The following is a 19,991-nucleotide window of genomic DNA, read 5'->3' as shown; positions in this document are numbered from 1 at the left end:
ATCATACCCTCTGCTCCGTCGTAAATTGTTTTCGTATCTCAATTGATACGTTATGCTCGATCATGTTCACATTATTCGGACTTCATATACAGTGTTATTCTTACGCAGAAAATTCTCAAACAGAGTTATGAGGAGAAAAGATAAAAATTTGACACACCGTAATTTTTATGGACACCATCACCAATTGGTTGTCCTTACGATGTGTCTGTTAACTTGTGACATCATGTTTTAGAATTTGGTTTAACCTCATTGTCGTCAGTCTTCTGAGTGACCTTTTCTCAAATATGACTGTTTTGCCGAGTGTGCAGTTGCATTGCTACATGTGTACGACGTGTCTCAGAATTTTTATACATCCAACATTTATGTATTTATTTATGATGTTTCTGTTGTGGTTTCTGTTTGATAATGTGCTATGTCTTATCAATTGTTGTTAGAATTCTGTACTGTCGGTACATTTCACATAGGTCTTATTTGTCAGAATAGTCGAGTAATGTTCCATTTCCCTGTATAAAGTATTGTGTTAGTCCAAATAACTTTAACATCGTCACAGCAATTATTTGAAATAGCCTTTCAATACCGTCATTATCATAACGATTGTTTGGACTAGTATTGTGAAATTATTTGTATACATTTCAAGATTACACATTCGTTACAAAAATATTTCACTGCCTGTGATGTCCTGTGATGTTTGTCGTCAATGAAAGCTCTTTGTTTTTCTGTGGTTTACATGTGGAAGCCACTATTACATTTTTATGCCCCACCTACGATAGTAGAGGGGCATTATGTTTACTGGTCTGTGCGTCCGTCCGTCCGTTCGTTCGTTCGTGCCCCACCTACGATAGTAGAGGGGCATTATGTTTTCTGGTCTGTGCGTCCGTCCGTTCGTTCGTTCAGGTTGAAGTTTTTGGTCAAGGTAGTTTTTGATGAAGTTGAAGTCCAATCAACTTCAAACTTAGTACACATGTTCCCTATGATATGATCTTTCTAATTTAATTGCCTAATTAGACTTTTGACCCCAATTTCACGGTCCACTGAACATAGAAATGATAGTGCAAGTTTCAGGTTTAAGTTTTTGGTCAAGGTAGTTTTTGATGAAGTTGAAGTCCAATCAACTTCAAACTTTGTACACATGTTCCCTATGATATGATCTTTCTAAATTTAATTGCCAAATTAGACTTTTGACCCCAATTTCAGGGGTCCACTGAACATAGAAAATGATAGTGCAAGTTTCAGGTTAAAGTTTTTGGTCAAGGTAGTTTTTGATGAAGTTGAAGTCCAATCAACTTCAAACTTAGTACACATGTTCCCTATGATATGATCTTTCTAATTTAATTGCCTTATTAGACTTTTGACCCCAATTTCAAGGTCCACTGAACATAGAAATGATATTGCAAGTTTCAGGTTTAAGTTTTTGGTCAAGGTAGTTTTTGATGAAGTTGAAGTCCAATCAACTTCAAACTTTGTACACATGTTCCCTATGATATGATCTTTCTAAATTTAATTGCCAAATTAGACTTTTGACCCCAATTTCAGGGGTCCACTGAACATAGAAAATGATAGTGCAAGTTTCAGGTTAAAGTTTTTGGTCAAGGTAGTTTTTGATGAAGTTGAAGTCCAATCAACTTCAAACTTAGTACACATGTTTCCTATGATATGATCTTTCTAATTTAATTGCCTTATTAGACTTTTGACCCCAATTTCACGGTCCACTGAACATAAAAAAATGATAGTGCAAGTTTCAGGTTAAAGTTTTTGGTCAAGGTAGTTTTTGATGAAGTTGAAGTCCAATCAACTTCAAACTTAGTACACATGTTTCCTATGATATGATCTTTCTAATTTAATTGCCAAATTAGACTTTTGACCCCAATTTCACGGTCCACTGAACATTGAAAAAGATAGTGCAAGTTTCAGGTTAAAGTTTTTGGTCAAGGTAGTTTTTGATGAAGTTGAAGTCCAATCAACTTCAAACTTAGTACACATGTTCCCTATGATACGATCTTTCTAATTTATATGCCAAATGAGACTTTTGACCCCAATTTCATGGCCCAATGAACATAGAAAATGTTAGTGTTAGTTTCAGGTTAAAGTTTTTGGTCAAGGTAGTTTTTGATTTAGTTAAAGTCCAATCAACTTGAAACTTAGTACACATGTTCCTTATGTTATGATCTTTCTTATTAAAATGCAAAATTAGATTTTTTTCCCCAATTTCACGGTCCACTGAACATAGAAAATGATAATGCGAGTGGGGCATCCGTGTACTATGGACACATTCTTGTTTGTTTGTGCGTTTCACTGTGTTGAATATTCTTGCGTTTGTTTTTGCTGAATTTCTGTCACGTAGTGTTGTCTGTTCAGCGATATTTTGTCAGTTCTGTTTCGTCTGGTTCGCACTGAACCTAATTTCTAGTTCTAGTAGTTATCAAAAGTACCAGGATTATAATTTTATACGCCAGACGCGCGTTTCGTCTACATAAGACTCATCAGTGACGCTCAGATCGAACTAGTTAAAAAGCCAAATAAATACAAAGTTGAAGAGCATTGAGGATCCAAAATTCCAAAAAGTTGTGCCAAATACGGCTAAGGTAATCTACTCCTGCGGTAAGAAAATCCTTAGTTTTTCGAAAAATTCAAAGTTTTGTAAACAGAAAATTTATAAAAATGACCATATAATTGATATTCATGTCAACACCGAAGTGCTGACTACTGGGCTGGTGATACCCTCGGGGACGAAACGTCCACCAGCAGTGGCATCGACCCAGTGGTGTAAATAGTTATCAAAAGTACCAGGATTATAATTTTATACGCCAGACGCGCGTTTCGTCTACATAAGACTCATCAGTGACGCTCAGATCGAACTAGTTAAAAAGCCAAATAAATACAAAGTTGAAGAGCATTGAGGATCCAAAATTCCAAAAAGTTGTGCCAAATACGGCTAAGGTAATCTACTCCTGCGGTAAGAAAATCCTTAGTTTTTCGAAAAATTCAAAGTTTTGTAAACAGAAAATTTATAAAAATGACCATATAATTGATATTCATGTCAACACCGAAGTGCTGACTACTGGGCTGGTGATACCCTCGGGGACGAAACGTCCACCAGCAGTGGCATCGACCCAGTGGTGTAAATAGTTATCAAAAGTACCAGGATTATAATTTTATACGCCAGACGCGCGTTTCGTCTACATAAGACTCATCAGTGACGCTCAGATCGAACTAGTTAAAAAGCCAAATAAATACAAAGTTGAAGAGCATTGAGGATCCAAAATTCCAAAAAGTTGTGCCAAATACGGCTAAGGTAATCTACTCCTGCGGTAAGAAAATCCTTAGTTTTTCGAAAAATTCAAAGTTTTGTAAACAGAAAATTTATAAAAATGACCATATAATTGATATTCATGTCAACACCGAAGTGCTGACTACTGGGCTGGTGATACCCTCGGGGACGAAACGTCCACCAGCAGTGGCATCGACCCAGTGGTGTAAATAGTTATCAAAAGTACCAGGATTATAATTTTATACGCCAGACGCGCGTTTCGTCTACATAAGACTCATCAGTGACGCTCAGATCGAACTAGTTAAAAAGCCAAATAAATACAAAGTTGAAGAGCATTGAGGATCCAAAATTCCAAAAAGTTGTGCCAAATACGGCTAAGGTAATCTACTCCTGCGGTAAGAAAATCCTTAGTTTTTCGAAAAATTCAAAGTTTTGTAAACAGAAAATTTATAAAAATGACCATATAATTGATATTCATGTCAACACCGAAGTGCTGACTACTGGGCTGGTGATACCCTCGGGGACGAAACGTCCACCAGCAGTGGCATCGACCCAGTGGTGTAAATAGTTATCAAAAGTACCAGGATTATAATTTTATACGCCAGACGCGCGTTTCGTCTACATAAGACTCATCAGTGACGCTCAGATCGAACTAGTTAAAAAGCCAAATAAATACAAAGTTGAAGAGCATTGAGGATCCAAAATTCCAAAAAGTTGTGCCAAATACGGCTAAGGTAATCTACTCCTGCGGTAAGAAAATCCTTAGTTTTTCGAAAAATTCAAAGTTTTGTAAACAGAAAATTTATAAAAATGACCATATAATTGATATTCATGTCAACACCGAAGTGCTGACTACTGGGCTGGTGATACCCTCGGGGACGAAACGTCCACCAGCAGTGGCATCGACCCAGTGGTGTAAATAGTTATCAAAAGTACCAGGATTATAATTTTATACGCCAGACGCGCGTTTCGTCTACATAAGACTCATCAGTGACGCTCAGATCGAACTAGTTAAAAAGCCAAATAAATACAAAGTTGAAGAGCATTGAGGATCCAAAATTCCAAAAAGTTGTGCCAAATACGGCTAAGGTAATCTACTCCTGCGGTAAGAAAATCCTTAGTTTTTCGAAAAATTCAAAGTTTTGTAAACAGAAAATTTATAAAAATGACCATATAATTGATATTCATGTCAACACCGAAGTGCTGACTACTGGGCTGGTGATACCCTCGGGGACGAAACGTCCACCAGCAGTGGCATCGACCCAGTGGTGTAAATAGTTATCAAAAGTACCAGGATTATAATTTTATACGCCAGACGCGCGTTTCGTCTACATAAGACTCATCAGTGACGCTCTAGCATAGTCCTCAACTACATCCATCAGTACTATGAAATTTCTATATAAGCGAGAGGCTTGGCTAGCCATAAGACCAGGTTCTACCCACCATTTTTTTTTCTAAAATGACATGTACCAAGTCACGAATATGGCAGTTGATATCGAACAGTTCGTTTCTATGTATGTAAGCGTTTGTTTTTGTTGTATTTTGTAACTCGGATTTGTTTTCCCTCAATCGATTAATGACTTTTGAACAGCGGTATACTACTGATGCCTTTTTACATACCATACATTTGTTATTTTGACTTGCCCTGCTCTATAGATGTCAGTTTTTATGATTTTTTTTATATTATCTTCTTTAATCATTATACAGAGTTTATTCATTCCAAAACGGACTTAAATTGATTTCCTGCTTTCAATGTTCAAGTGTGTTACAGTTCGATTCGACTAACTCCAATCACAGCGTAAAGTCCATGACAGTATGTTTGTTTTATGAACAATAAGGATAAACTTGAGGTTTTAAATAGCCTGCGTCGCTCACGTAGGTATCGATGCATATAAACACTTTATTACAATGTGGACTGGAATAGAATTTATGGTAAAAATCCCTTTTTCATTGATCCTGATCATGGTTACAACCATTTTGTTTAAAATTTCTTTCCATATTTCGAAGGTATTACGCCGCAAAAAGGGAGTACAAAATACATATCACTTAGGGCATTCATTCCTACTCGGAATCCAATAACGATTATTACAAAATTTTACTTTTTGTGGATCTTATATTACTGACCACTTTGCTATTAAAGTGTCTGTCTATTTTGATACCATCCCGGGTTTTTGGTAGAGCTCGTGTTGCTAAATCAAGGTTTTAGTTATATAATTTATGTTTTGTATACTGTTGTTTGTCTTTTGGTTTCGTTTTGAAATGATATAGTCGTTTTATATTCGACCTATCATTTTGATTGTGCATTTGTTATTTTTCGCTTCTCTTTTATAGTTTTCATAATACTTGGAAAAACGCAATGAAATGTTGAAAATCGTCAGTAAAGACTTAAGAGCAATAACTTCAAAAAGGAGTAAATGGACGTTTTCAAATTCTTGATTTATTTGTAGATCTTGTCTTGCTGATCATTGTATCTTTTTAAGTGCCTATTTATTTATTATAGTTTTCGCTACAATCCACCTGATATGCATGATGTTTGTATTGATGGCCTTGTCGAACATATCAATAAACCTCTTGGAATTCATCACATTCGCTCTAAACTGTACTCACTTCTGCTTTCTAGACTGAACTCTCTATTGAAAGCGTGTGAAGAATCCCACACTACAGATAGTCGATCTACGAAGTATAAAATAGTTGCCATGGTGATGGATATTGCTAACCATAGATTATTCAGACCGGTTTTTGAACATTCGGAGGAACTGCAGAAACGTTCATTCTTCAATTTGAACTTCACAAACAAGGGTATTGATGCTATAAATATAAGTAATTTTCTTCACCATAAAAGAGTAAAAAGCAACATTCTTTCTTACTTTAAGGATCAATCTTCTCCTACAGTATCATATTCCTACACCAACCCTGTTGCATCTAAACATTTTAATCACAAAAGAGTGTTGCAGAATCTAAATATTGATGACCTCAAAGCTAAACCACCTGATTGTGTCTGTTCACATTCCCTTTTCGTGTATAATCCTGCTGCTCATGTAATTTCTGGAGACCTAAACATAGTCAATAACTACAAGTTGAGACAACGTTTGTCCGAGGGTCCGAAATACAGAGAGCCACAGCCAATCAATTGGAAACAGAATTTCAAACTACTAATGGATTCTGTTGAGGGTTATGCAAAAGACTTGGCAAAAAGAGAAAAGGTTGAGGTTGACACTCTATCGGAGTGGGTAACATCAGTGAGGTCATTGATTCAGATAAGAGTAAGTAAGCTTAAAGGGTCAAAGAGCAACACAGCTCCTTCTATCTTTAAAGACCCTCATGGCATAGAGGAGTTGTCTTGCCTCCATGACAAATATGTTGTCGTTCCAGCTGACAAAGCCTCAAACAATATTGTTTTTGTTTGCAAGAAACAATAAATTGACTGCCTGATTAAGGAACTGAGGATAAATAACACACTTGGAAATCCTACATATACACTAAGTACGCTTACGTAGCAGGAGATCCTGGAAAACCACAAATCGGTTCTAATCTCCTTTGGTGTTAATCCAAAGGATGAAGACCAGGATCTCCCGTCCTTATATTGGATTCCTAAGCTTCAAAAGAATCCTTATAAGGAAAGGTATATTGCCGGTTCTTCCAAGTGTTCCACTAAACCCCTTTCTAAAGTTCTTACTGCCATACTCACTGCAGTCAAAGAAGGACTTCAGAAATATTCCGAACCAGCATACTCAAGAAGTGGTGTTAATCAGATGTGGATACTGAAAATTTCAAAAGAGTTATTGGTGAATTTACAATCTCAATCATTAAAACATTGTACCAACATTAAAACTCTTTATACCACTATTCCACATACTAAACTTAAAGCTCGACTGAAAGAACTCGTCAGCTTATGTTTCTTTAACAAAAAGGGCACTAGACGTTTTAAATATCTAGTTTTGGGCTGGAATTCAGCTTACTTTGTGAAAAATCATACAGAGTCAAGGAGAAAATATACCGACGAGGATATCACTGCCATGCTGGACTTTTTAATTGACGACATATTTGTTGAATTTGGAGGTTTAGTCTTACAACAGACTATTGGAATCCCAATGGGTACCAATTGCACTCCTCTACTTGCAGATTTGTTTTTATATTCCTATGAAGCAGAATTTATCCAAGGTACTACCGATACAGATAAATCTGCTGCATATTTAGACCTTTTTCTCGAAATGACTACTGCTGGTAGGTTAAATAAAATTTGTGACAAACGCGATGATTTTAATTTCCTATAGTCAACTTTCCATTTCTGTGTAGCAACATCCCAGCGGCACCAGCATATGTGTCTCAATTGAAACGTTACTCTAAAGCTAGCTCAACGTACGATGATTTTGTTGAACGAAGAATACTACTTTGTCAAAAGTTGCTAAGACAGGGCTATGAATCAATCAAATTAAGGTCATCACTCAAGAAAATTTACGTTCGCCATCATGAGCTGATTGGCCATTATGACAATAGTGTGTCAGAAATCATATCTGACTGATATTTGTCCTCAGTCATAATTACCTTCCATCATAACCGAACTAAACAAAGAAATAACACGAAGGTTACCGTATACGGTGCAGGAAATGCTTACCCTTCCGGAGCACCTGATTTCACTCCCGGTTTTTAGTGGAGTTCGTGTTGTTTCTTAATTGTTATTCATAACTGTTGATGTTAATGTTCTTTGGTTTTGTGAGTCTTTGTTTACTCCTTGGTTTTGATTGTTATTGTCTTTCAAACAATAGACGAATACACAAAAAAATGGGTAACATCATCATTAAAGGACAATGACTCCAATAAGGAGTCTTCTATCGATATCTGCCATGCTGCTTTTTGTAGATCTTGTCTTTATTTTCATTTTATCAATATATTTTCTCTCTTTATGTTATACTCCTCTAAAAGAAACCAAAAAGAAAAAACTCAGTCAATTTAATCAATTTTTATTCGTTTTAGCTACCACATGTCCAAACAGAACTAAACAGCCCACTAGGAAATGTTGATAATTTAGCCGCATATTGATCTACATATGAGCTGATGGCATGATAACATAAAATGGTACATATATGTTCCGTAGTGTTGATATTTTTATATATTTACGATTATTTCAAAATTGCACGTATAAATGTAGCTACATTTGTTTCAATAAATTGTATGGTCTCGTGGGAGATGTTATAGTATATATGTCCTATTTTTGTTAAATGATGTTTATAAGTTTTTAGAGTCGACTTCATGTGAAAAAATGTGGCACGGATGACGTTCATACTCCTCTCCCTTTTTTGGTTTTGAAATTTTGTACAACGAAACCTGGAAAAGAAAACTTTGTGTTAGTACACTTGGTTGTTCATAAGCTTATTGAACCTTTTATCGATTTTCTGTTGTTCCGTCATCTCTGAATTGAACTGAGGGATTTTCGCCATAAATATCTATCTGAATACTTCAACCAAACTGACACTGATTAGATGGTTCCTCGAACACAAGTCCACTATTACGTTTTATGTTTTTGTTATGCTACACTGTTTTCCTTTGGAAACCATCAGGTCAGTCAAGTTGAATATAGATTCATTATCCACGAACCGGTTTATCAAAATATGAATGCACGAATTTCAACACGGACCAAATGTATTGTCTTCTTGTTTTTTTTGGGAAGATATGACATATCATTGATATGATAACTTTCTGTAAAATTACTGTCATGAAATATAAAGCCGTATTATTTGACACAATTTTCCAAATATTTGGTTTTAATGTTGTTTAACTGCGTTTTTGATTTTGCTTTCTAACTGTTGTGATTCCAGCGCCAAGCATAAGTCTAATCCAAACCGATGGCGCATTTGTTGTACCAAATCATAAGCGTAGTGTCTTTGATGAAGCCTTTGTTTAAACCTATGATCAGAAATGTAAATCAACATTGAGCATAGGAATATTCTATAAATAATAGCAGGGGTGTCCAACATTTCATTTTGTTCATAAAACCCGTCAATTAACTTGACATTTTTGTTTTTACAAGTTTCCAACAAGGATTAAAGTTTGATAGGCACAATGAATAGTTATATAACAATTAGTGAAAGGTTTTGGACAATTTTTTACTACGTTGAAGCACTAACAGATTTTATTGAGATTTCAACAGTTTCGAAAACTTCTTTCAAACATGGTGAGATAGGTGATCCATTAATGTCTCCTTGTATACTTGAGGAGCCGTGTAATCTTCTTTAGATATCGATCATGTGTGACACTATACTCGCCAGACCCAAGATCTGTATTATTAGATTTAGATACCTTACGAATAGTTATTTTGTGTGTACATATCCAGTTTAAAAGAAAAAGTCATTAACCATAACGGTCCTACATCATTTCAATACTTATAATTTGAATTGCACAATTGTTTTTTTTCATAATTTCCAAATTGTGACATGAATGGAGAGTTGTCTCATTGGCAATCATACCACATCTTTTAAATCTATCCACTAATTTTTATCAAAACTACATTATCACAAAGTTAATATATTTATTTGAAATTCTTCATTCTTCAAGCACTTTCGCATACTCCTAAAGGCACCATTATATTTATGATAAGTAGACAGATTTAGGTCAGATTTCTGACGACATAATGAAATATATTATAATATGTTAACTTATAAACTTATTTTGCTGATACCACTAAATCTTAATTGGTTAAGAAAAGCTGAAAAAAGTAGATTTTGGTATCAGAAGATGCTGATCCTTCACTTATTAGATTGAACCAAATGTACGTTTTCTTGTGTAATTGGAAATGCTTGGACATTCTTTTTAATTTAAATTATTTCACTTGCGGAATTATTCGATATTTTAATTCATGAACATAATGATTCGCGCGCGCGTCTGGCGTACAATATCAATTCTTATATCTATTTTTATATATGATTTTAATTAAGGTCATAATGCTTTTTACATTTTTTTAAATTTTTTTCGAAAAAGAAATATTGTTCAACCACATGAACAAGTTACTGTAATAGGCTATTAATGCTTTTCAAATTCGTAATTTATTTAGCCTTTTTATTTATTATTTGAGACGAGTGTCACTGGTACGTTTTTGGGCGTATGGCGCAAAATTTTGATTCTGGTATCTACGAAAAGTTTATTAGGAAATTACACAAGCTGAGTGTGTAACCCATTATGACAATCTCCTTTCTTTGTACATAAATAAAATTTATTTTACAGTATTGAACTCACAATGTCCAATTCATAAGTAGCCTTACATACTATAAATAGACAATCTAAAATATACTTAAAAAAGTACTTACTAAAAAGGAAATCCTGAAGAGGTCTAAACATGTTGATTGCCTTGTCAATGGGGTTTTGAGTATCCATTTAAGATACACGACATAACCTTCCTCTTTGTAAATGAATACAAAAAGTTAATAAAGTTCAAAGAAGAAGCTTGGTTTTAATGAAACTTATTTAAATTGCTATTATCAACAACCAATACTGGGCGTCAGAGGTACTCTTAAAACTACCTTCTCGAGGGCTTGAAGAAATTGAGTCAAATTTGAGTTTTAAAAAGTAAAAATCAAAGTATGTCTCCTGCATATCTTGAAAATCTGGGTAGATTAAGAAGTTACCTAAGCAATTAAAAAATGTATTAGATAGGTACAGCAATTTTGCCTTGCAGGTGTAACACCACTCATTCGGGCCCGGCCAGATAACATATACCAGAAAGTACTACATATTTATCACACAATAGTTCCTACACATGAGTGTAACTTTCAAAATATATAGAATATTTAGTTTTTTTTGTATCAAATGAAAGCTGAAGGACTGGTTATCATTGCTGAACACTTTTTGAATATTAAGAAAACTGCGCCAAATTTTAAAAAGAGGGTTAGTTTTTACATTTTGTCTGTTTGTCAGATCTGAAGTACTTGTTTTGGTACATCCGAAGTTCTGGGAAGCAGTTCTTTCTTATATGTCATTAAATGGTAAATTGATTTTTTCTGTACAAGACACCATACAGTGTTGCTTTGACATGCAATGATTGCCAATTTATTTGAACTTAAAACAAAAGAGGTGTGTCTGCTTGAAATGGAGGAATTTAACATAGAAAGCAATTGGACCATGACTTAGTGGTGTACTTCCTGTAACAGGCAACTTATGTATCATTCAAGGAGTTTTTGCAAGGGTTTTTAAACATGCAGAGTGCGTGAAACTCTCGTTATCAAATGTATCGGATTTAACGTACTTTTTCTGACCTAATATGGCTGTGTACTTGTAAATTTAGCACAGCAAAATGGGAATGGCAAAGTATTTATTGCCGGTTGGAATAAGACTAAATAAACCATAGTTATATTCTCCAGCCATCCTTCATTATGATAAGAGAAATATCTCTTCATGAGTGAAATATACCACAGCCATAACAGAATTTTTTAATGAGTGTGACATAAATGTAATTGAATGCAGATATAACGTTAAACACTAGACTAATTATATCGGTGTGTCACACGAATGAGTAACGCAGAAATTAGTACTTCACGAGACAGCGTACAATATCTTGACAATAGGCTCTTTTAAGAGCCTGAATCGATCAACCCTATTTCAGAAGAGAAGATTTTTAAATGTTGCCAAACTTGATGAACAAATTGTGTAAAATTGTCTTTAAAGGACAATAACACCTAAATGAATGTGTTATTTTTGTGATATTTTATGATGTTGTACTTATTCAACGAGTAAACCAACGCGAACGAAAAAAGCAGTCAACCTGTAAGTCATTATTTACTTATATACCAATATCAGATCAATAAATATCCAGGCATTACGACAATAATATAATTCGGACTTAATTGACAGAATGACGGAATTGTTGGCATCAGCAACACTATATTCCATAGCTACTCAATTGCAAATTACCGCATGATTCTGTTATTACACAATTTTTAAACAAGTACTTCCCTTTGTCAATCATAGACTGGTTCTATATCGAACAAAATTGGCTTTTGCAAATGCAAAGCATGATCAATTGAAAGTGATATATCGGCGGTTCAACTAATTTTTCATGAAAATAATTTCTGATGTCAGAGGTATTTAGTTTAACTAAAAACTCACAATACGCACAGGTAAATTTGCATTTTTTGCTAGCCCTCCATTGTTAATAAAAAATAGTGTCCTTCATAAGGGAGACAACTAAAAAAGGGATCTCTAAATACAGGGTCAATTACGGGATTGGTAGATAGACTATTGCCAGTAAAAAAAAACCTAATCTTTGAAATCAAGGCAACAGTTGTTTACGGATGTGAAATCTTATATATGTATTAAGAAGACAATCAAACTAACAAACAAAAATAGAATCGCATCAACTGTCAATGCACATGACAGGTCGACAGGGTAAGCGTCTCTCGCTATGCATGCATCAACCGCCTAACGAGTTCATACTCACAAAATGTCACAATCTTGACTAGAACAGAATCTGCAAAGTTGCAGATTGTTAATTCTTATGATATCAAAAGAACTGATATGAAAACCGAGTATTTGACATTTTAATAATTTTATTTCATTCTGGCGTATCGTAGTTACCAATTCCAAAGTTCATGTTATGGGATTATGTGAATTCAACTGTGTATCGATATCAAATACGTATTACAGTTGCATTTGATTTTCTTGATGTTCTTGTATCTGGAATATTTTTAGACAAGGCTGAACCTGAAGGTAATACTGCTGTGTCATGTTTCAATGACACTGTCTGCTTCATTTGAATCCAATCATCATCATATACAGGCTCATTTAATCTTCGTTCTGGGAGTTGTCGCTTCTGTTTGTTGAGACTGCCAAATGCTCGCATAATCCTATTAATGAAAAATAATAACAACTATCTCTTTGAAGTAGCACATGAAATAATGAAATTGCCGTCAGCTGGTAATTAACACAAAGCGAAAATATGGATCCCAAAGTAATAACATCGTTTATATTTTGTGATAGTATCCAAATGCAAAGATAGGTCTAATAAAACTTCATATTTGAGTAACAAGATATGTCCTGGAATCAATAAATAAAGTTGAAACTAAGTCTTCAGCATTTCAATATTTTCGTTCAAAATACGCGAGTGCTTGAAAAGAAAACTGTGTGATACTGGAGTAATATGTGAAGTGAATATTATATTTGAAATACTTATAAAATGAATCAAAAAAGTTTTATTTGGAATGCAACTTTATTTCAAATATTTATCAAAAGATATTCTCATTAATAATATATAGCTATATTCTTTTATAAAAAAAAACCATTCCAAATTCGTCGACTGATAGATGCCAAAAATAGTTTGCAAGCATCCATGTAAAGTACGTTTATTAACAATCAACTGAACTTTTGTCAAAGACGCAATAAACTTTTCCCGTTCAGCTATAGTTTGTTTTGTTTTCTATTTAAAATGGCCTTTAAAACTTGAGAATTAATATGAATTGTCATTCTCACCAAAGGCCTAAATCAGATGTGGATTCTTAAGCAATACAAATACTTCCAAGATCGTCTTCCATTAAAATCACTATAGTATAACGTTGCTATCACTAAGCTAATAGATCGGGTTCACATTTCAACTAAACAGTGTAAGAAACGTTAATTAGAAGCAAACGAAGTAAGCATATAGTCTTATCTTATTAATACATTTAGAAAAAAACCGATGGAACTTTAATCGGAGTAAAACCCAAATGTATTGACAGGATAAGAGTCTGTTGCGTATCAAATCTCTATTAACATTTCTCGGCTAGGAATAGCATAAAAGAAGATAAGAACAGTCATGGAAGGAAAATCACATTTGTGTCCAGGAACACAGACAGGTACATTACGGCAAGATTTTGAAAATGCATTATTTAAATAAAAACCAATTTTGCCGAGTTTGAAAAAAACCAAACACTTGAAATGATACATCGTGATTTTTTTGTTAAATATAAACTTCTGCAACTTTATTTTAAGAAATACAATTTGTATTTACGCATATTTACTTAACCTTATTGATTGATTTTTGCTATTGAGTGCGACTTTATAATAGTGTGGCGGGTAATATATTCACGGCCTTTGCTAAAAATTCATCAGGTTTCGTGTAGTTTGGTGCATTATGATTTTAGATAAGCACATTTTAAGATATTTGAAATTTAGATTTAAGACACATAAGTTAGGTTGTACTTTGAAACAATTAAAAGTTATATGTCTTACTTCAGGCAGATCACTAGGAGTCCAGTCAAAATAATTCCACCAGACAAAGTAAGAGAACTGACTTTCCATACAAATTCTCCTTCAAACACAAAATGTAACAAAGTATAGGTAAAATATAACATAAAGGTTAATTTAGATTAGGGGAAATATATTTGTCGATTCCTTATCAATGAACAGAATTTTTAGAAGACTATCGAAGAGTTAAAATGTCACTTTTTAAGTTCGTAGTTTTATTTTAGCTCCTTGTCTACTGAACTTCAATTAAATTCTAACAAAATTAAATTAAAAAGGCATTCATTATTAGTACATTGTAAAGGCATGATAGTATTATGAACCCAAACTGCGTGATTTTTAAGATGTTGTAGAGAAAACACAAGTAAATATGAGGTACATTTTTATGATACTTTTATGATAGTTCAGTCTAAAAGTAACATATACATGAATTAAATTTTATCATTATATTATACATACAAATTGATGTGTGAAACAAAAATTGATTTTAGACATTTTATTACTACCACTGGGTCGATGCCTCTGCTGGTGGACTATTAATCCCCGAGGATATCACCAGCCCAGTAGCCAGTACTTTGGTACTGGCATGAAAATACGGATTTTTGTGTTATTAAAATTTGCTGTTACAAAATATTAGAAATTATTATAAATTAAGGAATGTATCTCCCTCATGCAAAGCTCTGATTCCTTTCACGGATTTGGATACACTTTTTGGACCTTTTGGATTATAGCTCTTCATGTTTTATATAAGCTTTGGATTTCAAATATTTTGGTCACGAGCATCACTAAAGAGACATGTATTGTCGAAATGCGCATCTGGTGCAAGAAAATTGGTACCGTTAATTTTATTACTACCACTTGGTCGATGCCTCTGCTGGTGGACTATTAATCCCCGAGGGTATCACCAGCCAAGTGGCCAGTACTTCGGTACTGGCATGAAAATACGGATTTTTGTGTTATTAAAATTTGCTTTTACAAAATATTAGAAATTATTATAAATTAAGGAATGTATCTCCCTCATGCAAAGCTCTGATTCCTTTCACGGATTTGGCTACACTTTTTGGACCTTTTGGATTATAGCTCTTCTTCTTTTATATAAGCTTTGGATTTCAAATATTTTGGCCACGAGCATCACTGAAGAGACATGTATTGTCGAAATGCGCATCTGGTGCAAGAAAATTGGTACCGTTAATTTTATTACTACCACTGGGTCAATGCCTATGCTGGTGGACTATTAGTCCCCTAAGGTATCACCAGCCCAGTAGCCAGTACTTCGGTACTGGCATGAAAATACGGATTTTTGTGTTATTAAAATTTGCTGTTACAAAATATTATAAATTATTATAAATAAAGGAATGTATCTCCCTCATGCAAAGCTCTGATTCCTTTCACGGATTTGGCTACACTTTTTGGACCTTTTGGATTATAGCTCTTCATCTTTTATATAAGCTTTGGATTTCAAATATTTTGGCCACGAGCATCACTGAAGAGACATGTATTGTCGAAATGCGCATCTGGTGCAAGAAAATTGGTACCGTTAATTTTATTGCACATTTCACGTGAAACAAGAGGTAAAACCAAGAATTTGACAGTAAAAAGTTGCGTGAACAGTTTGAATACACTGTATGAAAGGGTTGCGTATGAGCATATTTTTCATGCATAAACTGTATGAAATGGTTGCGTATGAGCATATATTTCATGCATAACGTTTTCAGTTCTGCTTGCGGTTAAGTGACCCAAGATTTTAGATATCATTTTTGTTTCACACATCAATTTGTATGTACAATAAAATGATAAAATTTAATTCATGTATATGTTTCTTTTAGACTGAACTATCATAAAAGTATCATAAAAATGTACCTCATATTTACATGTGTTTTCTCTACAACATCTTAAAAATCACGCAGTTTGGGTTCATAATACTATCATGCCTTTAGTGTCCACCTTCAATTAGATACTTGTTTTCTGAAGGTTTTAAACAATAAATATGCTTGCTTTGAGTTCTGCAAACTGTTATATCGAAAAGTGCTTCTGACGTTGTTAATTTGATTACGGCTTCAAATCAATTGTCCAACATCTTGTCGCGACAACAGGGAAAAAATAAGTTGATATATGAACCCAATAAGTTGTTCAATTGTTTAGTTTCAATCCGATTTACGAAAAACTTTTGAGAAAAATGTAAGACTTCTAATTTTTTTTAACATGATGATAAAAACGAAATACATGTTTATTTTGTTCGTACAGATATATATTTTATTCTCGTACCAGAGTTAGCTATCCCCGCCTGGTCTTGGTTTCTTTCATGTCTGTCATAGAGATATTTTACCAGTGATATAGCTGTTCTGTATTTTTTTCCTGTAAAAATTCGTAATAAAGATTTTATGATGTTGGTTTGTAGATTGCCGTATAAATAAACATCTAATCACTTCCTTTTCACAAAATAGCATGAAATATCGCAGTTGAGGAGGCTCGTGGGTATAAGATTTTCAGAAAAAATTCAAACTTTAATTTTTCATTTCATATTTTATTTATTACCTTAAGTAGTTGTTACTTTATCATATGGTACAAAAATCATTCCAAAAAATCAAGTCGTGTTGACCCCAGGTGACTTTTAAAATGTAGACATCATTGAAAAAGCTCCAAATAATCTCCCTTTGATGCAAAAATGCTATTTTTAGACATTAAAATTGAAATATCTCTTTTAACTTATCGGTGACCTATATTTTGTCTATTGTTTTTTTCGAATAAGCTGTTCATAAACTAAATAATTGTAAAATTTAAGCGATTTCTGTAATTTAGTTCTTTTTTTCGAAATTATCGCTGTTTTTCCTATTAGTTAAACAGAAAAAAGGACATTAACAAAATTGTATGCTTCTTTTGAAGGCAGATTGTGAGCGTAAATGAACGGTGACCCCATTTTTTTATTTCATTTTTCTATAGAATATAAGATAAAGTTCATTTATAGAAAAATATAGCGAAATCCTATATTAAATAAAAGAAAATGATTTAGACCCGCCAGCCCCCTTAACAAAATATACCGTCAATTTTATCTTAAGAAAGTACATAACGCTACTGGGAGATAATTATGTACAAAGCAGCTGCACGTTATAAAAATCACGTTCTATTGTTAAGAAAATATTTAGCTTTTCAGTGGTATCCAACAAATAATAATGAATCCACAGTATATATTTATACATATACATATATTCATAAGCATGAATCAATAACAATGAATTTTGAGTATATTTCTGTTCGTATTCGTCTAAAATCGCTCTGCCTGTCTAGAGTAAAAAATATTTTCTGAATGTCAATTAAACACCAACAAGATAATCTGACTTGACTAGACATTTGTGATTAAACATACAAATGAATAAGTGATTTGTCAAAATTCTAAGATTCAGTCTTCCAGGTAGTATTTATTTTTTTTAAATCTTACCATTAATGCATTTATAATTATTCATCTCATCACAAAAATGCATTGCAATGTAAAACTTCCTACTCGATGTTAAATTTGCTACGTGATGAAACACTTCACATTGATGCACCAAATCTAAAACAAAATGACAACAGAAAATAAAACAACGATATTTCATTGTTTGAAAAATACCCAACATTAGTAATTTTTTTGCCATATGTCTTTACCATATATATCAAATATTCAAGTAGGGTTTAATCAAACTAAAACAAGCTACATATTTAGAAAACATGCAGTACATTTATTTGTTATATAAGAGTACAAAGTGAAAAAGGATACCATTTTGCGTTTGAGACTGAGGAAAATCTTTTTTTGAATATTGATCGATTTATCTATATACTTTATACGTGCTAGTTTTGTTGGTAACGATGTATGTTTACTATTTGCAATGTATTTTTTTTTCGTGTATTGTTTTGGTGTAAGGAAGCGGTTATCGAGTTTTTACCAGCCCAGTAGATCTTAACTTCTGAACTGGCATAAAACACATTTTAAATCAAGACATGTATCTCCTTCGTTCATTTTTCTGATTCCTTGTCCGGGTTGGTTATTCATTTTTTGTCCTTTTTGGTTACATCAGCTGTTCCAAGTATGCGATTGGTTTTATATGAGGAAGAGATATCAATTGGGTCGAAATAAGTACCGTTACTGAAATATATAACACAGAGTATACTTTTCAAATCAGATTATACACATGATTTTATTCATTATTAAAATAAGGAAAATATTAAATCTATGGTCTTTTGGTAAATTCGAATATTGGTTATATAAGTTACATGTCCACATTTCTTACGATGTTCATTCCATTTAACGTCTAACAACACATGACACTTAAACAAAATATACTTACTATATACACTTTCGCTTATGTCACTTAGCCAATATTTTTGTCCAAAGTCCATGATATCAAGCACTTCTCTTACTACGCGTAAACTTGTAATGTTTAGTAAAGAATCAGGATAATATGCTGATCTGCCGTAATCCCAACCGCATTTGAAATCGTGCCAAGAATAGTTGTGTGGAATATTCAAAACAACCAGTTTATTCCAGTCATCTGTAAACAAACATATTATACCGGTAAGACAAGCAATATGTTTATTAGTCCGTCGGAAGGGACGATAAATGGCTGACCCGTGTTAAGAGAGAGCCATATCTTTTGCACGTTAAAGACACCCTTGTAGATTTCGAAAATGATTAGGCTAATGCCGCTACAAGGCAGCACTCGCACCCGCAAAGTGGAAAGGGATTAATATAAGTTGCGAAAAATTGTTTCCCAATCCACTATAAATAAATATGTTTAAAACTATAGTGCCTAACAAGATTTTGTGAGGTAGACGAAATTGACCTTAAAACGATCTTATTGACTTTTTTACTCCAAAAATAGGTAGATCGGACATATTTTGACTTTATTTAAAGACTTCCTTAGTTTGGGATTAATTGTTATTGGCATGTTCCTATGAGACTGAAAAATGTTGTTTTTTTGTAAGATAAATAATAATTTTACCTGGCGTAACCGTGTGTAAAGTGTATTGCGGCATTTCTCTCCGAAAAATGACTTGGTGATTGGAATAAAACGTCTTATTTGTAAACTTTTTCTGTTTTTCTCCGCAATTGACTATTAAAAAATAATATATCTACTGTGTATTTGGAAAATTTTGTGAAAATAGGAGAATTGGCAATTCTTACCTTTCATACCTATACTTTCATTGATAAAACATAACATGGACTCATCCAGTGTCCAGTTTGAAGGTCATTTTAGTTACTGTCACATTCATGCACGTTCTGATTTAATCAATAGTCATGTATGAAAAGCATAAACAGTTTGAAGGTAAACTAATAATAACTTAACCCAATCAAATAGCGTAACATTCAATAACAATGACCGGTCCACATTATAATAATTAATAGGGGTAAACTGGGTAGGGAGAAAATGTAAGATATTCAAAATTAATTTTTTTGCAATTACGAATAAAAATTTGTCAACCAAAAGTTTTGCTATAATTTCATAAACATATTGTTCTCTATTGGTACACCTTTTGGATCTTT

At 33.4% G+C, this 19,991-nt stretch overlaps 1 protein-coding gene across 1 annotated transcript; it reads right to left on the bottom strand.

The window, feature by feature from the left end:
• Positions 1-12,779: 12,779 nt before the first annotated feature.
• On the bottom strand, positions 12,780-18,895 carry LOC139510611 (uncharacterized). Its single transcript, XM_071297160.1, has 5 exons — positions 18,796-18,895; positions 17,910-18,023; positions 16,739-16,828; positions 14,462-14,540; positions 12,780-13,101 (listed from the first exon to the last, which is right to left on the bottom strand). The coding sequence occupies exons 1-5, from the start codon at positions 18,845-18,847 to the stop codon at positions 12,885-12,887; spliced, it is 552 nt and encodes a 183-aa protein (XP_071153261.1). The 5' UTR covers positions 18,848-18,895; the 3' UTR covers positions 12,780-12,884.
• Between the last annotated feature and the right edge of the window lie 1,096 nt (positions 18,896-19,991).

The sequence above is a fragment of the Mytilus edulis genome, chromosome 2 (assembly GCF_963676685.1).
Source record: "Mytilus edulis chromosome 2, xbMytEdul2.2, whole genome shotgun sequence".
Lineage (NCBI taxonomy): Eukaryota > Metazoa > Mollusca > Bivalvia > Mytilida > Mytilidae > Mytilus > Mytilus edulis.
This window is presented reverse-complemented; position numbering and strand designations above follow the sequence as displayed.

Bases quoted from the DNA above. Each gene is read 5' to 3' on its own strand.
- LOC139510611 (XM_071297160.1), bottom strand. From the start codon at position 18,847: ATGGACTTTGGACAAAAATATTGGCTAAGTGACATAAGCGAAAGTGTA. The intron at 18,024-18,795 runs GTAAGTATATTT...ATTTTGTTTTAG, and splicing joins CATAAGCGAAAGTGTATATA to ATTTGGTGCATCAATGTGAA. The intron at 16,829-17,909 runs GTAAGATTTAAA...GAATTTTTACAG, and splicing joins TAATTATAAATGCATTAATG to GAAAAAAATACAGAACAGCT.